Consider the following 18,526-nt stretch of genomic DNA (forward strand, 5'->3'; position numbering starts at 1 on the left):
GTTTACCACAAACAAAAAGGATATTTACCCAGAGAAGACATTATCCCTAAATTCTCCTCCATGACTTGCTGGTGCAAGGCTTTTTGGCTTGAATCCAAGAGAGCCCACTCCTCCTCTGAGAAATCCACAGACACATCTTCAAAAGTCACCTGAAGACAAAAAATGTTATCCGCAAGATGGAAATACAATCCCAGTCAGAAAGGAAAATCAGGCCATTGATAATTGACTTTAAAAAAATATTGGATGGAAGGAAAGGAAGGAAGAAGAAAAGAAAGAGGTTCAGACAGGACCGGGACAATATTCAAGGAACACGGTGATTCAATGTTCCTCCCCTAGGGATCCTGCTGCCTACCTGATCTGGTCTTGCAGAATCTCTTCTTAATAAGGAATCATTAAAAGATGTGCTTGGCCATGTTCCATTGCCTGTGAAAGAGAAGAGACATTAGCCCCACAGTTCTTAGCCTTGGATGCCAGCCACTTTCCCCTTGCTCCATGGTCCTCTTTTAAAATCCCTGCTTGGATTTGGGTCATAGGTCTTTAACGTGGACTAATTTGCATTAAATGGTTTGCTTGCTGTTAAGTGTGATCTACCCTATCATTCAAGGTTAAGTATGCTGGTTAGATTCAGTTTCGGTAGACTACAAAGGGAGTTGAACTTCCTTAGACTACGCAGAACATAATTACAAGAGGTGAGGAAACAAACTGAACAATATCAGCCTTCCTCCTTCATTCGCTCAACATTATCCAGTATCCATCCACTTCTACTTGACTCTCTTAAATATCGCCAACTAACACCATTAGTCAAAAACAAACCCCATTTTTAATTTTCCCCTCTTTCACAGAGCCCCCTCCCTGCCATCATAATAATAATACTTTATTTATACCCTACCACCATCTCCATAGGGACTCAAAGTGGCTTACAAAATAGCACATAAAGATGCTATATATAAAATACATAATACATAAAATAAAATACATCAACATGACAACAATAATTACATTACATAAACCAGGTATATAAGTCCTCGAGCACAAATCTAAGGAACTCTGGAGAAATGTAGAAAAAAACGAGTTTGTTACTTGCAGTTTTTGCACTTTTATGGAATTCTGTGACCTAATCGAAGAGAAGTAGAGGGTTGACTATATTTCTTAATCAAATCTTTCTATATTTGTGCTGAAAGAGTACCCATCACCATAAACACCCAAAGAGAAGCAGAGGAATCAATTATCCTTGAAAGTGGCACAGATAAATGTTGTAGGGAAATGTCTCCTATCAACACCATTCTTAAGCTCCCAGGCTCCCCACTCTTTTTACAATAATAACTACAAGTGTCCCGTAGAGAGTAAGACTGTATTCCAGAACCCTGATTCGAGGTCAGTTCAGGTCCAGGGGTACCATGGACCTTAGAATAAAACAAAATGTAAAATAATTTGTGGGGCCAACAGGGATCCCGAAAAACTCACAGTATCCCAGAACCACCACCCCCAATCCCTTACCAACTGTGATAAATTCTCTGTCTCCAACCTGGATAGTGCAACAGGTGTCCAAAGAAGACTTCTCCACCGTGGTGGTCTCATCTGCAAAAGAGGCTGGCATCTGAAAAAGAAGCAAGGCGAGACAAACATGGATTTTGGGCCCGGGCTGTGGCGCAGGCGGGAGAGCAAGCCAGCTGCAATTAACTGCAATGAATCACTCTGACCAGGAGGTCATGAGTTCGAGGCCCGCTCGGAGCCTATGTTTGTTTGTCTTTGTTCTATGTTAAAAGGCATTGAATGTTTGCCTATATGTGTAATGTGATCCGCCCTGAGTCCACTTCGGGTTGAGAAGGGCGGAATATAAATGCTGTAAATAAATAAATAAATAAATAAATAAATACATGTTTGTGGGGAAGCCTAGATATTCTATTTTCTAATTAATTTTCTACTAGACTCTGCTTAAATGGATAAGGGAAATCATGCGTTGGAGTGTTTTGTGTTCTTGCCAGAGGGTGTGGATAGCTACAACTGCAGCAGGTGCAAGTTAGTAGCCTTCTTGGAAAAACAGGTCAGGTGCCTCAAGGCTCAAGTATCCACACTTTTAGGGAGGAAGACATTGCCTTGGACCCAGCAGAAACATGGGAAACACACAGGGAATCTCTCTGAGGAGGAGGCCATACTCCATACAGAGAAGGTAGATAGTTGGAGGAATATTACATACAGGAGTAGAAGGACCATGAATCATTCTGTATGTTTGGAACTACATAATCAATTTGAAGTTCTCTCCAGCATGAGTGGTGATGCAGAACAAGAAGTGCAACAGAGTTTGTCCTCAGGGAATGTGCAGGTGCCACTGCAAGACTCAGCACATGAAATGGCCCCTGGCAAAACCTCAAAGAAGACCAGTGGTGATGGCAGGGGACTCCTCGCTGAAGGGAACAGAAGCAGTGGTTTACAGAACTGACAGCATGGATCAAAATCCAAGATGCAACAGAGAGGCTGACAAGGACTGTCATATTCACAGACCATTATGCTTTCCTTTTGGTTCATGTGTAAACTAATAACATTACAAGGAATAGCCTTCAAGGGACTACAATTTCAAAGTTATGGGCAGGTTATCACTTGGTGTCTCTTCCTAGTTCAAGAGTGCAGCCCAGAAAGCAAGAGAAAGATAATAAGAGGTGAATAATTGGCTTCCCAGATGATGATGCCAGAAACACTTTGGCTTCCTTGATAATGGTCTGAAATGTAATGAAGTTGGGCCTCTGGCAAGAGATGGCTTACACCCCACAGGAACGTTTTTGCTAAAAGCTTCACAAACCTGATCAGGTTGTGAGTATCTGGGTAAAATTAAGAGGGGAAGAAAACAACAGGGATGTCATTGTAGGGGTCTATTACAGACCTCCAGGCCAGAAATTCAGAAAGGGAAGATATAATGGTAATGGGAGATTTTAACTATCCTGATATTTGTTGGGAGACAAATTCTACCAAGAGTATCAGATCCAACAAATTCCTCACCTATCTTGTGGACAATTTCATAGTCCAGAAGGTCAGCTCTTTTATCTCATCCTAACCAACAGTAATGACTTAGTAAATGGGATGGATGTAGTGGGTTCCTTAGTGGGGGTGACCATGTTCTACTAAAGTTTGTTATGCAATTGAAAAGGGAATTCAAGCATATTCTGACACACACTCTGGACTTCAAGGAAGCTGACTTCAGTAAATTTAGGGGAAACCGAGCATGATCCCATGGCCAGGAATACTAAGAGAGAAGGGGGTTCATGATGGATGAGTGTTTCTGAAAAGTGAGGGCCCTTCCAACACAGTTGAATAAAATCCCACATACAGCCCCAAAAATGCACGGCACCCTATACAGCTACTGGAACATGGAGATACAACCTGAAAAACTCACAGCAACCCTGTGAATATGGCCATGAAAGCCACGACAATACATTTTACAATAAAGGTCAAAACTATTATTCTTGGCAACTTGAAACTACCAAGATGAATCTCTCTCTCACACACACACACTCACTCACACACACACCTGATGGTTCTTCCACTTCCTCTCCTCTTCTGCCCGACTCAGGAGGAATCCTTCAGCCAAAGCCACGGCCTGGGAACTGGTCTCTGCCCCACATTCCCTCACCCAGTGCTCCATCTCCGCAGGAAGGACGGCCAGGAACTGCTCCAGGAGCACCAGGTCCAGCATCTCCGCCTTTGTATGTTCCTCAGGCTTTAGCCATAGGCGGCAGAGAGAGTGGAGGCGGCTGCAAACCTCTCGGGGACCCTGAGCCTCCTGATAGCGGAGCTCCCGGAAAAATCGGTGCGGAATATCTGAACGGAGCAGATGGCTTCCCGAGTCTTTCTTGCTAAGTTTCTCTGGAAATGCTTCATTGTTCTTTGCCCAAAAAGAGGAAGAGTAATTTCCTAACCGGAGACCAGCCGATTCTCGCCCTTCCATCTTTATTCTGTTCTTCCAGGCTGCTTGCAAAGTGAAAGAATTCCTCCTTCTTCTGCCAGGTGTTATCTGAAGGTTTGGGAGAATTGATGGATTCTACAAAGAAAAACAAGATGAATGAGGTCATAGTAATCCTGTCGAGGCTCAAATAGAGTACTTCTGATATAGAGCAGGCCTGGGCCAACTTGGGCCCTCCGGGTGTTTTGGACTCCCAACTTCCACAATTCCTAACAGCCGGTAGCAAATAGAAAATTTTTTGGAAACCACTTTATTTGTTCTTCTTTGATAAAAGTTTGGGAAAAATACAAAAAAATTATATACGATAAGACTCCGTTATGGATATCACCGATAGAAAAAAATAACAGGAAAATTTTGGGATGGCTAGAATGGCCAACATACAAAGAACTTTTAATTAAGAAAAATAGTGGATTCCAGGTAAAACCCCTCGAAGAAATAAAAAAGAAAATATAGGAATTTAACATGGTGGAAGTGAGGAGTGCCAATTGGAAGAATGGTATAAGGAGATTTGGGATATTGCGATAAATGATAAATTGACATTTAAGATTAAAATTAAAAGAGGGTTATTAAAAAAGGATGATTTTGAGAAGATATGGGGAAAATTTATAGAGTTTGTATATGTAGAAGGTAAGGGGAAAAAACCTGTAAAAGAAACAATGGAATTTTGGAAATAAATATTGTAATTGGCTGGTCTGGGGTGAAGGGATAGCACTAGGTGAGGGGTAACAAAAGGTAAATAATATGAGTATGTAATATAGAGAGTGAAAATACTATGAGCTTGATATACATAACTCTGTATTGCAAATTTGTTAAAGAATGTATAAGTTTCAAGTATAGGTAAAAATTATTAATAGGAACTTAACATGGTTACAATATGCCCAAATAAAGCAAAAATTTTCGATAGATAGTAAAATTGGCTTCAGTTTAAATGAAAATTTCTGGGATAAGATTCTCCAAAATGATAAGAAGGAAATAACAAAAATTTATGCGAGACTACTAAGATGGACGAATGCAACAAAAAAGGTAAAAATTGCATGGTAAAATGTGCCCAAAATATTGGTCGAAATATAAAGATGGATGAATGGGTGATATTATGGAAAAAGAAAAGAAAATATACCTATGCTTGGGACTTAAAGGAAAATTGGCTAAAATCGTTTCACAAGTGGTATATTACACCGAAAAAATTAGGGGAAATGTATAAGGGAACTCAAAACACCTGTTGGAAATGTAAAGTCATATTGGATCGTACTACCATGCCTGATGGATATGTCCTGAAACAAGAAAATATTGGAAGATTTTACACGCCGAGTCTCAAAAAACTTTCCGCTGAAACCAGAATATTATTTATTAGGTTTGACAGATTCAGAAGCAAACTTTAATTTAAACGAAGACAAATTATTTATGTACATCAGTACGGCAGCAAGGATTATATATGCGAAACATTGGAAATTGCAAGATATTCCGAATAAGGAAGAATGGCAAGAAAAAATTGAAGACATTAGAGATATGGATGAACTAACATTTTTTATTAAGAGCACAGAAAGGACATTCAATAAACAAGACTGACTGGAAATTATTTAGAGAGTATATTGTTAATCAGTAAAAAGAAATCTTTGATAGCGTAATTAGATGATCAAATAGATGAGATAGTGCAACCAGGGCTAAAATTATTTCAATGCAAATTAATAGGCCCCCATAAGGGAAGAATGGAAGTACAAATCATGTTTTATGTTCTTTATGTATTTTAGTATGTAGTTTGTTTGCTGGTTTCTTTTTTCCTTTTTTCTAGATTTTATGTAAAATGTATTGCTGTAATGTGATGTCAGAAACTTTAATAAAAATTATTTTTAAAAAATAAATAAATTGTGAGGTAATATTATTTGTTAAATAATAAATAAATAAATTAGACCTTAGGAGAGAGCCAGAAAACACGAGTGATTCATAACACCACCAGCAACACTTCCTGACAACCTTGACATCACCTTTCAAGGCAAGAGATTAAGACTCTCCAAATGGATTCAATTTCTTTGACCCTGACCTACCTCACAGGTGTGTTGTTGTTGTTGTGAGGACTGAAGGAAGAAGCAGGGGGGGGGGGGGGGGAGAGAGAGCGAGACCAAGACAGGCCGGAAGCGGAAGAATAGGATTCTTCCCGTCTAGGAACTCCTCTCGCTCGCTTTAACCCTCAAAGAGACAGCGGTGCAGGGAGTCCTCCAAAGGAGGAAGAGGAAGTGAGGGTGCCGCTTCCGGAAGGGAGCCAGTTGCCTGGAGACAGAGACAGAGGTGGGTCTCTTTCCTTTTCTGTCCAGAGGAGGGAAAGAGGGGGACTTCCTATATATATATAGTTTATACATATATGTGTGTGTATAGGAACATATAGTACAGGCATGGGCAAACTCGGGCCCTCTCTCCAGGTGTTTTGGACTCCAACTCCCACCATTCCTAACAGCCTCAGGCCCCTTCCTTTCCCCCCTCAGCCACTGATTGAGGTTCTGGATTTTAACCTGCCACTTTTGGGCTCTCGCTTGCTGAGGTGTTCCTGTGAGCATCTCTGTAGATGTTAGAAAGTTATTTCTTGATTTAAAGCGTTGGCATGCTATCTGACATCCGAACAGGGCATGGGACGGAGATGCCAATGCTTTGAGAGAAGCCTCCCCGCAGGATGGTACCACATCCGGGCATCCCTTGGGCAACGTCTTTGTAGATGGCTGATTCTCTCCCACCAGAAGCGACTTGCAGTATGCAACCAAACAAACAAACAGAATAGGTAAAGAGGCAGTACAATAATATATGACTACTCTAAATGAATTACAGTCTCTGGACCACTCAAATTACATTTAAAGGTATGAGAAGAACCAGCAGGAATAATTTAAAAACCACTGGCTATTATCATATTTGAGAATTCCTTGTCCCCATCTCCAAAAAGGGAGAAAAAAAGAGGAACCAAACAATTACTACAAATACCAGGAAAGATTCTGGAGCAGATCACCAAATACATACAGTAGAGTCTCACTTATCCAACGTAAACAGGCTGGCAGAACGTTGGATAAGCGAATATGTTGGATAATAAGGAGAGGTTAAGAAAAAGCCTATTAAACATCAAATTAGGTTATGATTTTACAAATTAAGCACCAAAACATCATGTTATACAACAAATTTGACAGAAAAAGTAGTTCAGTACGCAGTAATGCTATGTAATAATTACTGTATTTACGAATTTAGCACCAAAATATCACGATATATTGAAAACATTGACTACAAAAATGCATTGGATAATCCAGAACGTTGGATAAGTGAGACTCTACTGTAATTTGTAAATTTCTAGAAAGGAAAAAAAAAGCAACATGGTTTTCTCAAAAAGAATCAAGCCACACTTACCTCTTTTTGTCAATGGTCCCATCAGACAAGGTGTGTGTGTGTGTGCAATACATACATACATATATATATAGATATAGATATAGATATATTAATTACACAATTTGTTCAGAGCTACAAGCTTGATAGAAAACTGACTGAAATGTTAGTGTTACCTTGATTTCAGTAAGACGTTTTGACAAGGTTCCCTATAATGATCTTGCAACAAGCTAGTAAAATGTGGCAGAGGCAATCCTGCTGTTACATGGATTTGTAGAATCATAGAATAATAAAAGTGGAAGAGCCAGCATGGACCATCTAGTCCAATCATGGATTGGAGTTGTATGGGCCTACACGTATTAAAAAAATAAATAAAACAACCTCTACTACAGTAGACAGCTATCTTGAAAGACATGATTTGAAAAGACAGAATGAACTGGAGGAATACATAAAGAATGATAGATTTAAGAAGATTGGTAAAGGGAAGCATTCTGTAGATAATTTTGCCCTGTGAAAAGGAGAGTACCCGTCTCCCTGAATCTTAGACAAGAATCTAGTTTCAGATCTTAGTTTCTGGTCATTTCTTAAAACTTATAACATGAGTTCATTCATGTTATTTTCTTTCTAGGCCCCATGAATATTGCCACTCCTAATTTCTGGATAAAAACTGGCAAGAGAAGGAAGAATTTCTTCATTCACTCTGGAGACAGCCTAAGAAGAACAGAACCAAGATGGAAAGGCAGGAGTCAACAGTTTTGTGGTTAGGAAAATCTTCTTGCACCTTCCAGGCGGAAAGCAGTGGAGCCTTCTGGGAGAAGCCTAGGAAGAAGAGCCTGGAAAGCAATCTGCTCCATTCAGATGTTCAGAGACAGTATTTTAGACAATTCTGCTACGAGGAGGCCCAGGGGCCCCGAGAGGTTTGCAGCCGCCTCCACTCTCTCTGCCGCCTGTGGCTGAAGCCAGAGAAGCACTCCAAAGCCCAGATGCTGGACCTGGTGATCCTGGAGCAGTTCCTGGCCGTCCTTCCTCCGGAGATGGAGCATTGGGTCCGGGAATGTGGGGCAAAGACCAGTTCCCAGGCTGTGGCTTTGGCTGAAGGGTTCCTCCTGAGTCAGGCAGAAGAGGAGAGGAAGCAGAAGAAGCATCAGGTGAAAGAGATATTCATCTTGGTAGTTTCAATAAACCAATAATGATTTTATATTCATTGTCCAAATATGGATAGTCTGCCTAGCAAAAAAAAGGTAGATCCTATTTATCTTTTATGCCAGGTGCACTATCCACAGGAGCCTAGTTTCTAAGCTGAGGCAAATAATAATAATAATAATAATAATAATAATAATAATAATAATAATAATAATAATAACAACAATAATAATAATAATTTTATTTCTTATCTGCCTCTCCCGGCTGCTTGAGGTAGGTCACAGCACAGTTAAAAACACAAATACTAAAAGAATTCTATAAACACACATTACACTTCAGTTCCATTAAAGATACAGGTCAAAGCATTTCTGTAAAATACAAATTAATCACACAGGACAGAGACCAAAACAGATGACATGAGTTTAAATTCATGCTTAAAGACTGGTTGGGTAGGCCTGCTGGATGAGATGGGTCTTTACATGGTTTTTAAATTCCACAACTGATCTAGCTGTCGGAGCTCTAGCAGTAGGTTGTTCCACAATCTTGGGGCAGCTGATGAAAAGATCCTCTGGGTGGTGGTTGCCAGTTGAATTCTGGAAGGCTGGAGCAGGCTCCCCCAGAGGGCCTCAGCATTTGGGATGGATTGTACCGAAGAAGGCAATCCTGTGGGTAACCTGGACCCAAACCATATAGGGCTTTAAAAATCAAAACCAACACCTTGTACTTTGTCCAGAAACTAATTGGCAGCCAGTGGAGTGACTTTAGGGGCTAACATTTGGAGGGACTAATTCAGGAGCACTCCCCAAGCTGTGGACATAGTCTTTCAGGGGGAGTGTAACCCCGTCCAGGACTGACTGACACACCTCCATCCCCAGATTAGGACCCTTGATGGCAATCACCTCTGTTTTGTCTGGATTTAGTTTCAATTTGTTTATATTCATCCAGCCCATTACCTCCTTCAGACATTTATTCAGAGGAGACACACTATCCTTCGCTGAGGCTGTTTTTGAAGGCATGGAGAAATATATTTGGGTGTCATCAACATATTGATAACAACCCACCCCATGCCTACAGAAATATCTCTCTCAGCCAGCTTCATGTAAATATTAAAGAGCATTGGGGATAGAATGGCACCATGTGGGATACCACATAACAGCTCCTTTTTTGAGGAGCAGCTATCCCCAAACACCATCATTTGGAACCTGCCTGAGAGGTATGACTGAAACCACAACAGCACAGTGCCTCTGATTCCCATCCCCTCCAGGCATTCCAGAAGGATACCATGGTCAATGGTATCAAAGGCTGCTGAGAGATCTAGAAGCACCAAAAGGGATATATTTCCCCTGTTGGTGTTAAGACTGAGATCATCCACTAAGGCGACCATAGCAGTCTCAACTCAATATCCTGCTCTCAGAGTTGAAATGAGTCAAGGAAGGGTGCGTCATCTAAGACTACCTGGAGTTGGACACCAACCACCTTCTCAATCCCCTTGCCCAAAAGAGGAAGACTGGTCTGTAGTTGTTAAGGTCCAGGGGATCCAGGGAAAGCTTTTTCAGCAGCAGTCTGACTACAGCTTCTTTTAAACAGGATAGAAAGTTTCCCTCCATAGGAAATGCATTAATAATTTGCTGTATTTGAGATTGAATTGTATCTCCTCCCTACATGACCAGCCAAAAGGACAGGGATCAAGAAGGCAGGTTGTCCTCCTTACCTGCCCCAGCAGCTTGTCCACATCAACAGTATTTGCCAATTGAAACTGATCCAGTGTAATCCTTCTTACGGAGTTGCTGGATACCTTCTTGTTAGCTTCTGCTCCAGTGACCGCATCTAAGTCAGCTCTTATGCAAGAGATTTTATCTGCAAAATGGTTGTTAAAAGCATCACAGTGAGGAACTGAAGGATCTAGCAATGGGTTTGGAGGGGAGGGCACCTGGATTAAGCTTCTCACCACTCCGAACAGCTCAGCTGAACATGAATCTGCAGGTACAATGCTTGCAGAGAGGAAAGCTTTCTTCGCTGCAAGTATTGCCACCTTATGGGAGTAAAGGTGCCCTCTATACTGCGTCTTGTCATACAAAAGTCAAGTTTTACACTATCTGTGCTCTAGTCATCGTCCTTGTTTCATTTCCCTGCCAGGGAGCCTATTTTGTCACGGGCCAGAGAGGACGTTTGGGAATGATTGTGTCAATAGCTCTAGTTAGATTTTGATTCCAGGGATTCAACAGGTTCATCAGTGATGCCAGCTATGGAAGCCTCTAAGTTTATGCTGATCTTTTTCTTTGTGATCCTTGTTCCATCTTCAGGAGCAGGACTCTTTTGTACTTGAGACCGGAGAAGTGGAAAAGTCTTCCTCCCTAATGAAATGGCTTGTTCAGGATGGGAACAGAATATCCATCACAACTGGTAAGAGCTAGCTGGAAACCTTTTTGCTTTTCTCCTTCTCTCCATGAATTTAAGACCATGTATCTATGGGATATATGTTCCCAATCATACTGCAACTACATAAAACTGCAGATATACTATTGCATTGCATTGGAGAACCTGGAGATTCCTAGAGGGGTGTTCTCTTTTGGAATTTTCTGCAAATTCCAATGCCACTCTTTGGTAACTTCTGGGGGATGTATGACATAGAATCGCACACAGTACTTAGAGATCCTTTCCTTGCATGGTTAAGTAAACCACATATAAGTTCAACTGATTATGGGGTCTTACTGAACACCTACAACCTCTGGGTTGTGTGGACTACAGCACAATTGAAAGTTTTCTATGTCCTAGTCGACACTTTGAACCATGATGTGTGTAAGGAAAAAAATAGTGGAAGGATTTACTAAATCGTCTAATTGAAGGCTCCATCTTTCCTGTTGCTACCACCTTCGAGTAGATGGTGTGTATTACATTGTTTTAGCTATATTTGCAGACGTGTGGAAAGTTCTGAATAGAAACTAGGAAAGTAGTTAATAACCCTGCTTGTTGCCTTTTCATTCCTCACAGGAGATGACACGTGGCCTACACATACTAATCCATTTCTTCATTCAGATGCACCCACAAGAGCTGCAAGACTGGTAGGTGACAGATGTCAAGAACAGGGACCTCCACAAGTTTAGTTTTCCTTTCAGATAGGGTGTAGAGTTTCATGCATCCCAACTGCCACTGCTTCAGAGGGAGAGGAAAAGAGGCAGGCACAGCGCCACCATGCCTTGGTCCAGAAGCAGATCAGAGCTCTCCAACCCAACTTAAAAAATGAACCTATTCCAACACATACAAATTCAACTTAAGAACAAACTCTCAGAACCTCTCTTGCTTATAACCTGGAGATGGCCTGTATTGTTCATATGTTTGCTTATGTAGCTATAATTATATAATATACTTTATATTCTGCTCTATTTCCTGAGGGGATTTAAGGCAGTTACAGTCCATTATGCCCATGCTCAGAAGCAGATAAAAAGCCCTCCATCCATCCTTACTGCCACTACCTTAGTCACAAAGAGAGCGAAAATATCCCCCTCCCATACTGTCATCCCCTTTTCTTTTCATGCCATGCCTTAATTAGATTGTCAGCCTGAGGGCAAGGAGCTAGGGAGCTTTTTAGTTGGTCTTTTATTTGCAAAGCACCAATACCCTGATGGTGCTATAAAATAAACAATAACAATGACAGTAACATCATTTATTTCATCAGGTGACCTTTGAAGAGGTGGCTGTGTATTTCACAGAGGAGGAGTGGGACCTCCTGGATCCTGAGCAGAGAGACCTTCATAGGGAAGTGATGGAGGAGAGTATGGAGGTTCTGTCCTTTCTTGGTAAGGCTCCCTCTTTCTTGTAGTTCATGAAATCACTTTACATGTGCTCAAATCACTGTGGCCTATACTTCTGCCAGTTGAGGCATTCTATGCCATACAGATGTAATGGAGAGTCTAGAGCAGTGGGTCTCAACCTGTAGGTCTGCAGGTGTTCTGGCCTACAACCTCCAGAAATCCCAGCCAGTTTACCAGCTGTTAGGATTTCTGGGAGTTGGTCAAAACATCTGGTTGAGCACCACTGCTCTAGAGATTCTTAGGTATTCACTCAGATAAAAAATAGCACTTTTCGTATTCATGGTTTTTTGTGTTCACAGGGACCTTGTGCCACTAGCCCCAGCACATGTGGATGGTGGCTGACTGTATATCTTAACTTTTGGCAATGGATTTCAGAGGTTAAAAGTTGAACCACAGCCACTATGGATAGAATCCCTCTTGATACAAATGTGTGATTTCCCAAAAATACCAGCTAGCACAAAACATTCTTTGTAAATGGGGAGAACAAAGAAAACTCTACAGAAGTGTCACTAGTTGACTAATGTCAGAAAAATAAAACAGACAAAACTTGGAGTGGTCACATTTGGGTTAGAAAAACAAGGTTTAAAATATAAAAAAGAATGGAATGGGACCATGACATTTCTAATGGCCCTTCCACACAGCCGTATATCCTGGAATATCAAGGCAGAAAATCCCACAGTATCAGCTTTGGTTTATCTGAGTCCACACTGCTATATATTCCAGTTCAAAGCAGATAATGGGCTCGAGCTGTGGCACAGGCTGGAGAGCAGCTGCAATGAATCACTGCAATGAATCACTCTGACCAAGAGGTCATGAGTTCGAGGCCCGCTCGGAGCCTATGTTTGTCTTGTCTTTGTTATATGTTAAAAGGCATTGAATGTTTGCCTATATGTATAACGTGATCCGCCCTGAGTCCCCTTCGGGGTGATATGGGCGGAATATAAATGCTGTAAATAAATAATAAATAAATAATGTCGGATTTTATTCCGCTGTGTGGAAGGGGCCTTAGAAAGGAAGTTGCTGTACTGGAACCTTTCAGGACCGAGATGTTCTTCTTTAGCCAGAAAAAAAGACAGTGCAGGGGAATCCTGCAGAAGCTCAGCTAAATTAATATTTGTACATTTCCCAGGCTGGATCTATACTGCCCTATATCCCAGGATCTGATCCCAGTTTATCTGCTTAGAACTGGATTATATGAGTCTACACTGCCAGATAATCTGGGATAATCAGATAATCCGGAATCAGATCCTGAGATATAGGGCAGTGAAGATACAGTCCTGGTTTATAGAATATTTCTTCTCAGATTTCAATCTTGGTAAAACGGAGCCCCCAGTGGCACAGTTGGTTAAACCCTTGTGCTGGCAAGGACTGCTGATTGTGAAGGTTGGGTTGCTGACCTGAATGTTGCCAGTTCAAATCCAACCTGGGGAAGAGCACGGATGAACTCCCTCTGTTAGCTCTAGCTTCATGCGGGGACATGAGAAAAGCCTCCCACAAGGATGGTAAAACATCAAAACATCAGGGCGTCCCCTGGGCAACGTCCTTGCAGACGGCCAATTCTCTCACAACTGAAGTGACTTGAAGTTTCTCAAGTCGTTCCTGACATGAAAAAAGGTAAAATGTTTGGTGCTATGACAAAACAGTTTTTTAATTAATAGTGTAGAAAGAGGCTCATTCTGAAGCTCCTGGTTTGTCCAAAAATGCATGTTTGTGTGTTTTCTAAATATTTTAATGAGAACTTTAAACTGACATAACATATTCATTTTCCTTCCCCCCCCCCCCCCCCCCCCCCATGGTCACACTTTCCTCATTGTCCAGAAACTCACAAAGATGAGAGGCCATTTAAATGTTTGGACTGTACCAAGAGCTTCCTTCGTAAGGAACACCTCACTCGCCATCAAGCGACACACGTAGTGGAGAAACCGTTCCAATGTTTGGAGTGTGGGAAATGTTTCAGTCAGAAGACCCGGCTTACTCGTCACCAAGGGACTCACACCGGGGAGAAACCATTTAAATGCTTGGAGTGTGGGAAAGGCTTTGTTTGGAAGAGGAGCCTCATTTGTCACCAAGCAGCTCACACAGGGAAAAAACCATTTACATGTGCAGAGTGTGGAAAGAGCTTCATTCAGAAGATACATCTGACATATCATCTAGGAACTCACGCCAAAGAGAAACCGTTTAAATGTTTGGAGTGTGGAAAGAGTTTCAGTTGGAAGGGAAGCCTCACTTTCCATGAGACAACTCACACTGGAGAGAAACCCTTTAGATGCCTGGAGTGTGGAAAGAGCTTTAGTCAGAAGATCTACCTCACGGCCCATCAGTCAACTCACACCGGAGAGAAATCGTATAAATGCTCAGAGTGCGGAAAGAGCTTCAGTCGGAAGATGAACCTTACTTATCATCTAGCCTCTCACACTGGGGAGAAACCATTTAAATGCCTGGAGTGTGGAAAGAGTTTCTGTCGGAAGACACACTTTGTTTATCACCAAGCGATTCACACCGGAGAGAAACCGTTCAAATGCTTGGAGTGTGGAAAGAGCTTCAGTCGGAAAACACACCTCACTCGCCATCAGGCCATTCACACAAGGGAGAAACCATTCAAATGCCTGGAGTGTGGAAAGTGTTTCAGCCGGAAGATACACCTCGCTGGTCATTACAAAACCCACGTTGGGGAGAAGTCATTCAAATGCTCGGAGTGCGGGAGAGGCTTCTGGCAGAAGCAGCATCTTATAGATCATGAAGCGACCCACAGAGGTGAGAAACCCTTTAAATGCTTGGAGTGTGAAAAGAGCTTCACTTGGAAGAAGAGCCTCACTCACCATCAAATGACACACACCGGGGAGAGATCATATAAATGTCTTGAGTGTGGAAAGAGCTTCTTCCAGAAGACGCGGCTCACTACTCATCAAGCCATTCACATGAGAAAGAAACAGTTTGAATGCTTGGAGTGTGGAAAGTGTTTCACCTGGAAGAAAAACTACATTCACCATCAAGCAACTCATATGGGAGAGAAACCATTTAAATGCCTGGAGTGTGGAAAATGCTTCAGCTTCAAGAGATACCTCACTCGTCATCAAGTAACTCATGCAAAGAAAAAAACATTTCAGTTAATGGAGTATGCAAAGAACTGTCCGCAGATTTATCTCACTTCTGATCAGGTGATTCATGTAGGTGAGCAATCTTTTAAATCCTCAGTGGAAGAAGAACTATACTAAAACGAGTTCCCTTTCAGACCCAGTCAAAAAAGCATTTAGTTATTGGAATGGCTAAACTCCCTTTCTGAAAATATTCACAGGTTTATTTTGGTGGAATACAAAAGAAAGTGTAATTTTGGTAATGCTGAGGATGAAAGAATATTACATGTTTTCCTTACCAGTCTGTGCACAATAGTTACCAAACAATATTTATTGCCATGCCTATAATAACAGGCATGGGCAAACTTCGGCCCTCCAGGTGTTTTGGACTTCAAATCCCACAATTCCTAACAACCTACCCACTGGGTTGTGGTGTGTTTTCCGGGCTGTATGGCCGTATTCCAGAAGTATTCTCTTCTGATGTTTCGCCCACATCTATGGCAGGCATCCTCAGAGGTTGTGAGGTATATCATCCTCAGAAGTTGTGAGGTGTACACCTCACAACCTCTGAGAATGCCTGCCATAGATGTGGGCGAAACGTTAGGAGAGAATACTTCTGGAACATGACCAGACAGCCTGGAAAACACACAACAACCCTGTGATTCCGGCCATGAAAGCCTTCGACAGCCCACCAGCTGTTAGGAATTGTGGGAGTTGAAGTCCAAAACACCTGTAGGGCCAAAAGTTTGCCCATGCCTGTTATAAGATGTAAACAGCTAAAATAGTAATGCCCAAAATTGTTATATACTAGAAATAATACACTTTGTGTTGTTTTTGTGAAAGAGTCAAGTTGTCATTTTATCTAGTGTAGCCTGAACAATGTGTGTGTGTAAATGTCTGACCCTTATTTACATGTTGTGATCTTAATGCAATCTTTTTGCAATGACTATGTGCTCAAATTAAGAGAACGAAGCTAATCATTAACAAATACCATAACTATTTGAGATGATTGATCCTTCTGTTAAGATCCCAACATAATGGGGCAGATATATTGCAGTCCATTTCTGGTTCCTCAGCATGAAAGTTGATGTTGAAAATGAATTAGATATTGTTCTTGCTTCAAAATTAGACAACGCATATCATTCTCATATACGCTAGTTAATCACCAGCTGCATTAAATCTCACTAATCGAAAGGTTGGTAGTTCAAAGCCCGGGTCGGGGTGAGTGCCCAACCTTCAGCCCGGCTCACTGCCCACCTAAGCAGTGAGTAGATAAATTAGGTACTGCTTAAGTGGTGAGGTATTTTATGGCACCATAAAGGAAATACCAGAAATTCCCAGCGATCAAAGAAAGGAAGTCTGTAATCGTGGGCTCTTTGACATGGAAGATGGAGTGACAGCACCCTCCTGTGGCCGGAATCAAGCATAACTTCCAGGACGCCGAAGAAGGGAAATGCCTATAAATACGTCTATCTGTTGTCTGTCTTGTCTGTATAACGGCATTGAATATTTGCCATATATGTGTTCTGTGATCTGCCCTGAGACCCATTTGAGGTGAGAAGGGCAGAATATAAATGCTGAAAATAAATAAATAAAATAGTACTCTTCTTGTCCTTTAGAAGTGTCTTTCCCAACCTGGAAACCTTTTCTTAATCAACCATAAAGTATATAATACAGTGTTTTCAAGGGAAAATTGGAACTTCACAATATCTAAAAACTTCTAAATTGGAAATGGCTGACCTAAAGTATAGGGACTCGTATTGAAGTCAGTTTAATTACATTTCTGTGACTGAATGTTATGTTTCCAATGCTTTCTACTTGCTCCCATCGTCTCCATCATAGATGCAGTTTTTGTATTTAAGATGATCAAGAAGTGGTATTAAAAGGCTAGTGAGGCATGGTTTAGTGATTTCAGATATAGGATATACAGCTCTTCTGTAAACATATGAATCTAACTACTTGTTTAGTGCTCCAAGAGTGGGATATGTTTATATTTGTGAGAAGTACAAAGCAGGAGAACAGGAAATTTGGTGCACAGGTATGTTAATGACTGCCAAATCTGCTTTGAGTTATGGTGACCCTATGAATGATAGACCTTCAAGTCATCCTGATATCAACCCAGGGCTAGATCTTCCTTGACCAAGTCTATCCATCTGAAATATGGTTTTCCTTTTTTCTTCCATCCCTCTACCTCGTCAAATATTATTGTCTTTCTGAATATGCCATGTCTTCCTATAATATGTCCAATGCACAACATACGCAAGTTAATCATCTTGGATTCAGTCTTAATTTGTTCATTATTTTTAGCAGGCGACAGTATTCTACTGAAGCACATTATTATCAGCTTTAATTCCTCTCCATCTGTCACAGCCATGCATAGAAAGTGGAAATTGAACGGCATGGACAATCTTGGCTTTGGTGTTCAATGAGACACACATTTTCACCATACTTCTACATGTGCCTAACAGTGGATAAGCAACACTAAGTCCAGCTAAGCATTGCAGGTGGTTTTAATGGGATTTACTGATGTATATTGTGGTAGAGTGGTTTAAGTGTTAGACTATGAATCTGGAGATGCGGGTTTGAATAGCCATTTAGCCAAGAAAACCAATGACTGGCCTTGGAAAAGTCATTCTCAGCCTCAGAAGAAAGCAAAGACAAACCCTCTTTGAATAATTATTGCCAAGAAAACACTGTAATAGGTCCTCCAGCGCAGGAGGTTAGTAGCCAGCTGTAATAAATCACTACTGACCGAGAGGTCATGAGTTCGAAGCCCAGCTCGTTGTTGGCCTAAGCAACCCGAAAGATAGTTGCATCTATCAAGTAGGAAATTTAGTTATCGCTTTATACGGGGAGGCTAATTTAATTTACAACACCATAAAAATCGCCCAGCAGCATGCAGAAAGGAATGAGGAAGTATCCATTAAGGTGTCACAGTGGATGATGAAGCAGCAGCTCCCCCTGTGGCGGGAATCGAGCATACCCTCATGAAGCCAGAAGCTGGAAAATGTTAAATTGCCTCTGTGTCTTTGTCTCCTTCTCTGTCTGTATGTCATATGGCATTGAATGTTTGCCATGTATATGTACATTGTGATCCGCCCTGAGTCCCTTTCGGGGTGATAAGGGCAAAATATAAATACTGTAAATAAATAAACAAATAAAACATGACTTGATGGTACACTGCAATA

The 18,526-nt window shown here is 41.3% G+C and overlaps 3 protein-coding genes across 4 annotated transcripts in view; 1 reads left to right on the top strand and 2 right to left on the bottom strand.

Annotated features, from left to right (window-relative positions):
• LOC134297030 (zinc finger protein 24-like) overlaps positions 1-6,142 on the bottom strand; it is an 18,230-nt gene extending 12,088 nt beyond the window's left edge. Inside the window, exons 1-4 of one of the 2 annotated variants that reach the window (XM_062973516.1) lie at positions 5,998-6,131; positions 3,524-4,033; positions 1,498-1,597; positions 29-149 (exon numbers count right to left, since the gene is read on the bottom strand). In XM_062973516.1, coding sequence (XP_062829586.1) covers positions 139-149; positions 1,498-1,597; positions 3,524-3,940 — 528 coding nt within the window. In that variant the 5' untranslated portion in view covers positions 3,941-4,033; positions 5,998-6,131 and the 3' untranslated portion in view covers positions 29-138. Of the gene's footprint in view, positions 1-28; positions 150-912; positions 1,598-3,523; positions 4,034-5,997 lie in introns of those variants that run through there. The other variant, XM_062973515.1, reaches the window with a different exon arrangement.
• Positions 1-18,526, bottom strand: part of LOC103282849 (uncharacterized) — an 87,735-nt gene that overhangs the window by 19,496 nt on the left and 49,713 nt on the right. Inside the window, 2 exon segments of the mRNA XM_062969278.1 lie at positions 1,498-1,597; positions 3,912-4,033. Coding sequence (XP_062825348.1) covers positions 1,498-1,597; positions 3,912-4,033 — 222 coding nt within the window.
• On the top strand, positions 6,136-16,940 carry LOC103280099 (oocyte zinc finger protein XlCOF6). The gene is made up of 6 exons (XM_008117981.2): positions 6,136-6,238; positions 7,938-8,457; positions 10,756-10,855; positions 11,444-11,514; positions 12,129-12,249; positions 14,083-16,940. Exons 2-6 carry the CDS (start codon positions 8,041-8,043, stop codon positions 15,477-15,479), a joined length of 2,106 nt encoding a protein of 701 aa, XP_008116188.2. The 5' UTR covers positions 6,136-6,238; positions 7,938-8,040; the 3' UTR covers positions 15,480-16,940.

Source organism: Anolis carolinensis, chromosome 2, assembly GCF_035594765.1.
Source record: "Anolis carolinensis isolate JA03-04 chromosome 2, rAnoCar3.1.pri, whole genome shotgun sequence".
Classification (NCBI taxonomy): Eukaryota; Metazoa; Chordata; class Lepidosauria; order Squamata; family Dactyloidae; genus Anolis; species Anolis carolinensis.

Bases quoted from the DNA above. Each gene is read 5' to 3' on its own strand.
- LOC103280099 (XM_008117981.2), top strand. From the start codon at position 8,041: ATGGAAAGGCAGGAGTCAACAGTTTTGTGGTTAGGAAAATCTTCTTGC. The intron at 10,856-11,443 runs GTAAGAGCTAGC...CATTCCTCACAG, and splicing joins CAGAATATCCATCACAACTG to GAGATGACACGTGGCCTACA. The intron at 11,515-12,128 runs GTAGGTGACAGA...TTATTTCATCAG, and splicing joins CCACAAGAGCTGCAAGACTG to GTGACCTTTGAAGAGGTGGC.